At 35.7% G+C, this 7,571-nt stretch overlaps 1 protein-coding gene across 4 annotated transcripts; it reads right to left on the bottom strand.

Moving 5' to 3' along the window:
• Positions 1-1,340: 1,340 nt before the first annotated feature.
• On the bottom strand, positions 1,341-5,222 carry LOC117917594 (transcription factor bHLH74-like). Of its 4 annotated transcripts, none has more exons than XM_034833919.1 (9): positions 5,169-5,222; positions 3,666-4,612; positions 3,382-3,597; positions 3,233-3,298; positions 3,076-3,144; positions 2,423-2,494; positions 2,195-2,338; positions 2,034-2,121; positions 1,341-1,902 (listed from the first exon to the last, which is right to left on the bottom strand). In XM_034833919.1, the coding sequence occupies exons 2-9, from the start codon at positions 4,233-4,235 to the stop codon at positions 1,880-1,882; spliced, it is 1,248 nt and encodes a 415-aa protein (XP_034689810.1). In that variant the 5' UTR covers positions 4,236-4,612; positions 5,169-5,222; the 3' UTR covers positions 1,341-1,879. The 4 variants fall into 4 exon arrangements, with proteins under 4 accessions (XP_034689810.1, XP_034689812.1, XP_034689811.1 ...); XM_034833921.1 differs by lacking the exon at positions 5,169-5,222 and having other exon boundaries at positions 3,666-4,275; positions 4,411-5,133; XM_034833920.1 differs by lacking the exon at positions 5,169-5,222 and having other exon boundaries at positions 3,666-4,280; positions 4,411-5,132.
• Between the last annotated feature and the right edge of the window lie 2,349 nt (positions 5,223-7,571).

Genomic DNA, 7,571 nt, shown 5'->3' with positions numbered 1-7,571 from the left:
GGTTTATCAGACTATAGCTCAACCACATGATTTTGTAAAGAACACAATGATGATCTAGTCCAAAGGGGCCCTGGGTCTCGGTCTGACAGCCATAGTGCTGTTGCATCGACTAGATCCGTGTCCCAAGTCGATCTCCTCTGATCTCACTTGGATGGTTGGTTTCAGACCTGACCCACTTCCATCGTTTTATATCCAACACCCAGCCAGTAAGACCTGAACATACAGTGGCAGACATTCTTATACCAATTGAAAAGGGCATATACAAGTCGAATTATTGATTAGGATTAGGGCAAAAGCTTTGATATCTACTGAAGTGTGCTCTTCTACGCTGGGTAGGCCAGTGGCCTAGTCCATTCACTATCCTAACAGCTGGATGTCTTCAATCAACTTCATTCCAATCAACAATCCTTTATTCTTAAGCTGTAGGGGTTGGTTAAACAAATCTTCTGATTGGATGTATTCAAAGTAACACATCATTTGGGCGGGTTTGTAACTAATCAAGACATTGTGCGAGGGCTCAGTAACATTTAAAATTTAACTTAATCCCAAGCCCACATCCGGGCCATCTGCAATTCTACCCCTTGTGCTTTGAGGATTTATCCGGTTCTAACCCAAGATGAACAAAGGTTGAATAAGGTTAGCATTTTTCCAATGTCACCAACCCTTCCAGCACACTAGCTGGCAAAATCTAAGGTTTAATTCTTTCACAGCCTAAAGTTAAGGGACATCTTCAGATTTCAACTGCACCTAACTTAAAATATGTTGCATCAAAGCAAGACAAACCCTGGCCATGCGAAAACGATCTGATTATACCTGCCAATCAAAAGGATAACGCAAGAATACTTGAGAATCTGGGGGTAAATCAGAGGTCTCCACAGCAAAAATGAAGAGTCATTCTCAAGACAGACAACAATAACAACAGATGCACAACAACAACAATAATAACAATAGTGAGGATAAAAACAATCAAATTGTAATATAGATAATATGGGAATCTTCATCTAAAAAGGCATGCTGTGTGCATGTCCAAGCTATGACAATGCTCTGTGGTCATGCTCAATATGAAGAGTGAAATAAGCCCCACAGAAAAAAAATAAAAAAAAAAAAAAAATTCAAATAAAATAATATTGTAACGAGTTTGCTAGGTCAAAGGGAATTCCGGTGTCCTCTTCCTTTGGCCTGCTTTAGAACCAGTCCTAACTAACCAAGTGACCTTATCTTTGATGGCTTATGGCTTAGAAAGAGCACACCTTCATGAATGGTCTGAAAATGTTGCTTATGCTATTCATGCATACACAACTGTGAGTCTGTGACACATTTCTATTTAATGAACAAGGCCATGAGAAACTTTTCCTTGAATCTAAAATTTCATTCAATCATCATGAATCATGTGTATTTATATATATATAACAAATATAACCAAAACCTTCCCTTGTCAGATTCCTCAACCCACACCCAAAAGCAGTGAAATTGCGAATGGTAGATTGATAGTACAGATGAAGAATGAAATTCAAACCATCTATCATCCCGACCATTTCTAGACTTCTCTCAAGCTTCAAAAGAAACCTCATAGGATAAAAATCTTCATGGAAACAATCATCCTTTCAAATCAGGTCTCACCATGCTAGCATGCTTTGACTTTACATATCTGCATTCTACAAGTCACCTTCTTCTGCTAAAATCCGAAGAACTAGGGTTAGGAGCTACATACCTATACAATTATGTAGTGCCATTATCCTTCAATCTTTCTATTTTCTTAAAATCATTGATATACATAATTTTTTTTTTGGTTAGGAAGTTCAATCTTAGCTATTGATAACTGAAGGATCATAGAGAACTTCCTTTGTTAGAAGGGCTAAGCCCTAGGGCATCAGGAAATCTATAGCTGTACTTTCGTGCAACCTGTAAAATTTAACAAATTTCATGATTAATAACAGAAATAGCTTAGCTATTATCACAATTCAACTAATGCTCTGGAACATGCACTCTTGTGCAAACACAAAAAAAGTCCCAACTCAAATTATAAAATTTACCACTTGTTTCCAAATTCTCTAGGTCTGCAGTTGAAGTAAAGCCCATCTGTTTAATACCTTGGAGCTCATTATCCCATACATTTGGCATCTGTAAGTAGATTTTTCTGATTAAAGCTCTGATAAAGGGCATGAGAAGGATGTTAAGGAGGTATTTAGCTTACTGGAGACATGGGAGATGATTGAAGGGTTGAGCTCTCAATGGTTGGTGAGATTGCTTGCAAAGTTACTTGTGGGATTGGATAAGCAGAGTTCATTCCAGGACCAAACCCTAGAATAGGGGCAGTCCCACCTTTTGAATGATGAATCTACACATGAATGAATAGAGATTAAAATGCACTCAAGTTTGCTTGGATTTTAATTTTTTATCTGATTCTGTTGTCTGAACTTACATCACTTGATAGAATCCTTTCTATCTGAACATTCATTTCAGGGTAGACAGTAGCAAGTTTCATAGACAAAAACTGCAAGAAAAAAGCAAAGTAGATCTTTCACTTCTAAATCATAGGTGGGTGGGAGAGGCATATTGCCATAATTTGATTACAGAATCATCTTCTACCAATACTATATCAATGAGAGAAGATTTAGCCGCATATTAAGAGAAACTATCTGCCCTTGATGCCAAACATTGCCTTGTATCAAAATGAATCAACTTCTAAGTCCGAGTCTAATCAATACAAGATTAGGAGAAACCATAATTATAAATGGCTGGAAATTGGATGGGGCCCTAATGCTTAATTTGCATCAGAATTGCTCGGCAAATTTTTTTTTGAGGCCTGGAAAGTAGTAGCCTTTCCTTATTACTTGTTTTTTCTGTCTTTTCTTTTCAATTGTCTCTTCAACAGGGTTCCCTGGAGTTAATAATTCTATTTTCAACAGGGTTCCCTGAAGTTAATAATTCTATTTTCAACTGAGCCCCAGCTAATAGATGTCTTGCCCAATTAATAGTTTCAGATCTTTAAAAGTCAGCAGAGGAATTCTTCATGTGATTTTATATTCATAATAAAGAGATGAAACTTATTCTTCAGATATCAGAAGTGCATACCTCAACCTGTCGTTGCAGTGATTGCACATAGTTGATAATCTCATCAAGCATTACCGCTTTTCCAGTAATCTTCAAAGGTAAAAACACATCATGTCAATTACAATTTAGAAGCAACATTAAAAGCTCTTTAAGAGTGACAAATCATTCGTTAATTCACCTTATTGCATCCCGGAACAAGATCTTGAAGAAATTTCATCCTCTCGCTAATCCTTTCTCTTCTCACCTATGAGTCAATAAAAGTTTTAACATTCAATATATATGTAAAAAATGTTATAAAAGAAAAAAGAAATCTTGTTTAAAACATACTCTTTCTGCAAGGCTATGACTATTGGTCGCCTGGCCACGCTTTGCTCTCACATGAATGTAATCTTCTTTTGGAGCTTCCCCTGTCTGGGAACTCATTTTAACTTCTTCACCTATAAGTTCACCAAAATTATTTGCAACTATTTTTTGTTCAGCTTTCTGTTTCCTCTCATCTTGCCTTCCTAGGCATTCATCCTTCGGTTGTGCTGCTTCCATATTCTATCATGCATGGTAGAACAATATTAGAGTATAGCCATGAGCAGATTATCTAGGATCATCAAAAATACCTTTAAATGCGCAAATTGAGACCGATCATCGGCCAATCTTTTCCTTTTCTTTTCAATAGGTGACAGTTTCATGGTTCCATCATCTGCTATCTGGCACCCCTCCATCTGGGCACAATTATTAGTTTTGTTTCGTAAATTTGAAGTTTTTCTGGTGCCATTCTTCTCTAGAGGATGATCGGGAGGACAACCAATGTTGTGGCACTTAGGCAGGCAACGGGGAGTAACCATCTCTGAGAAGCCCGCAGTGCTAAAGTGGGGAAAGTTAGGCACTAGCTCAACAAATCTGGGATCTGAGGAATACTGAGTGAGGTGGATAGTGCTACTCATTCCTTGATTTTCTAGTGCATTACCAGCATATAAATCATCAATCTGATCGTGAGTTTTCAAGGGAGGAAGACCTATAATGTCTGCATTGTGTGCTAGTGGAACAGGTGGGTCGTAATCACCAGTGAAGATTGAAGTTACTCCATTTAAAGATGACAGAGATGTGAAAATCCCCAACGATGGGCAATCCAGAAGGCTCCCATCTTTATGTTCAAAACCAGAATCACCACTACCATCAGTATCCATTTTCCACCTTAGAAAATGGAACCCCACAGACCAATAGAGCCTGACCTATTTGACAAAACAGAATCCCCAATTCAAAAAACCAGCAAATCTGGACAATCCCAGTGAAACTGATACTATGACTTTCTGATAGAAAACAAATTCAATAAAACCAAAGTAGAGGATTTGACTGAGTTACCTGGTAAAGAATTTCTTGCGGGACTCAACAAGGAACAAGAAACTTTGGCAGCTTTATAGAGCCAAGAGAAGCTTAAAGTAAAAGAAATTACCAGTTGCAGCACTTCCTTAGGCAAGGTGGAATCCAATGTGCCAAGGCATATTACCTAATCTACATCTATAACACCTCCAGCTAGTGAACTCCCACTTTCTGAAGACCTAACCTAAGATCAATTTAAGACAACACTAGAGTGATTGATTTAATATAAAGAATAAAGCCCATTAAAGAAGAAAAGTGAACCTTTCAGAGCATAAAGAAGATAGAGAAGAATACAATGGCACCAGTTTAACACCCAAAACAAAGAAGTGGATTCAGTTTTGTTTCTTCAAGAAACAAAAATAATACTCAAGGCATGGTTGGATTTCTTAGATATGAAGCTAATATGGAGGTTGAAGCAATTATAAGACTGAAATCCTTGGTACCCACAAAACCTCTTTTAAAAGCTAAAGAGAGAGTTGTTAGAGCTTCAAATTCAATACTCAAATAGCTTCCTAAAGACAGAAAAAGGGCAGTTGCAGAGACCCAATTGTGATGTTTCTTCCATAAATGGGTGTGTCATCAAAGCACCACCATAATATGCCTTTTGAGTTACACAGTAAGAGAAACCCTTAACGCATACAATGTGAAAAAGAAACCAGATTCCAACAAACACAACTTCTACAGATCAAAGCAAATTTGTGAATTGGAGGGTGGCTAACACACAAAGAGAACTTCTTTACCTGGCCAAAGCAAACAGGTGAAATGTGTGACCCCTCACCTAGTCGCCTTGCCACTGCAAGTGCCAACTGCTTCTGTGATGGTATTATTATTATCATTATTGTTATTATTATTTCACAACCTTGTGGTCACTTTTCTACTCAAATAAAAACTCCATGCTTGACCTTATTTTGTTTTTGATTTTTCATCATTTTTATCACAACAATCATGAAATCATAAGATAGTGCAAGAGTTATTTGTTGGCAGATTTTAAAATTGATTTTTTTTAATTACTTAAAAAAAATAAATATACTACTTTAGATTGTTAAATATTTCTATTTTTAAAATCGAAAATTAATTTTTCAAGTATTTTTTAAAATGGGTTTTTGAAAATATGTTTAATTTTCTTTTTCTTGTAAAAATTATTTTGTCAATCAATTTGAAGCACAAATTAATTTATTTCAGAAAGTCATCTAATGTCATCATTTGCCATGAATAGTATTTTTTTTTTCTTATATGATATGTCACAAGGAGTTTAAAAAAATATTAAAAACAAACAATAAAATTAAAAGAATATAGTTTGGAAAAGAAGAAAATGAATTAGAACTACTCGAGAGCTTAAGACTGTAGTTCATATGTTTTAATCATTTTACCTCTTTACTTGGATAATAACTTGATTTGCACATTAAATTGTTAAGATTAGAGCATCATTTGTTTCTTATAATAACATATATAATTAATTAATTATGATCTTAACTAACCCAATAACATCTTCTTTGAAATTGTATAAAAGATGCTTGGGTAATGTTCACTTGATGAAGAAATTTGGAAATAATTGAATCACTCGATTAGATTGCCATTGGCCCCAGACCCTTGCATGGAAAATGGAGACTGGGTTTTCTATGGGCTGAGGAAAAAAGTCACAAGTCTACAAAGGCTTGGGTCATGATTCAACCCATTGGGTTAAACAGATTGGATTTGGATTTGTATCATGATCCAACCCATTGACAGCCTATCACCTGCTACTTTTAGTTGTTTGCCTTTGCTTTACTCCTTTTATTTTTGGCTCAAGTCAATGACAGAGGGAATCTTTACAGTTTCCAGCTGGGCTGATTGGGTTGGTGCTCAAAGCTTTAGTGCCCAACTCAACATGGTCAAAGTCGAAAGCTTTTTCCTTTTCCATTCTCAAGCATCCATGGCAGGTCATATAATACCTTTGTGAAATCAGAAGAATTTAAGTATGGTTTGTTAGGAGAACACAATTTTGCTCTTAATTCTATAATTTTTTTGGATTGTGATATTCTAACTGAAAAATGAGTGCAAAGAAATATTGATTTCTTAAGCTGATCTCAATCGTCTGGTGGGACAGTGATTGTCAATCATGTTTATATATATCATGAAGCATACCAATCAAAGTGACTAAAGCAGTTGAAAAGGTGATAGTATATATTAATTATTAAGACTCTCATGTCAATTGAGGGGGAAATATTTCAGATGCATGTAATATCATCATTACGATATGGGATTATAATGCTCATTGGTTGTTAATATGCTGTCATGAAGATCCCTAAACAGGATTGGTTTTTAACTTTAGTCGCTGGGACTGTTGATCCAGTCCATTAGTCATGATTCTATCGTACTAAAGCAGCATCATTTACATAGATTTAGTACTTCATATTCACTGTTAAAGGGTCTCAAGCGTAATTGGAATGTGACAATGAACTCACGACTTTTATTCTTCCTTGAACATATTTCTAAATGCTATATACCATGTAGCCTTCCCATCATCCAAGAAAAGTTGCACCGACGTTTCCATGATTAATTTCTTCAATTCGTGACAAACCGTCTTTGAAAGTCTTTACAGCTTGAGTACAATGGTTATGAATGGCCTTGTTTTCCTGAAGAGGCGTTACACGAACTAGCACATTCGGTGATGTAACCCATTGCAGACAATTTTCATTCGGTAGACGTGAGCAAGACACTATAATTGCGTATTTTGTTGAAGTGACACCCAAATATTTGAAGAAACTTTATTCAACCTCCTCAAACTTTCTGTAATAAGTGACAAACATCTCTTACAACTTTGCATTTTTTCAACAAGAAGTCGCTATCCCTTTTGACCTTTCTAACATATTTTTGTTCTTTTTTGTAGTAGTATGCTCTATGCGCGCATTTTTTCTCCCATGCATGTCTCCTTGTTTCTTTTTCTAGATAGAATTTGCTAAAGCTTTCTTTCAAAGATTTTTCACTTGATCAAAGGTATATCTTAGTTGTCGGGTAATACTCATTGGTGTTTTGTATTGATTGATAAGATGGGTGTTATGAAAATATTCTTAATATTATGTATGTATATATATAAAAGTTTTTCTTAATTTCATAGATATATTCTGAAGTTACAAATCGGTATCTACATCTACATGATTGTA

Source organism: Vitis riparia, chromosome 7 (assembly GCF_004353265.1).
Source record: "Vitis riparia cultivar Riparia Gloire de Montpellier isolate 1030 chromosome 7, EGFV_Vit.rip_1.0, whole genome shotgun sequence".
NCBI classification, from domain to species: Eukaryota; Viridiplantae; Streptophyta; class Magnoliopsida; order Vitales; family Vitaceae; genus Vitis; species Vitis riparia.
The sequence above is the reverse complement of the archived record's forward strand: the minus strand, read 5'-3'. Positions and strand labels throughout refer to the sequence as shown.

Bases quoted from the DNA above. Each gene is read 5' to 3' on its own strand.
- LOC117917594 (XM_034833919.1), bottom strand. From the start codon at position 4,235: ATGGATACTGATGGTAGTGGTGATTCTGGTTTTGAACATAAAGATGGG. The intron at 3,299-3,381 runs GTATGTTTTAAA...ATTGACTCATAG, and splicing joins GTCATAGCCTTGCAGAAAGA to GTGAGAAGAGAAAGGATTAG. The intron at 1,903-2,033 runs GTAAATTTTATA...TAAATTTTACAG, and splicing joins AGAGAATTTGGAAACAAGTG to GTTGCACGAAAGTACAGCTA.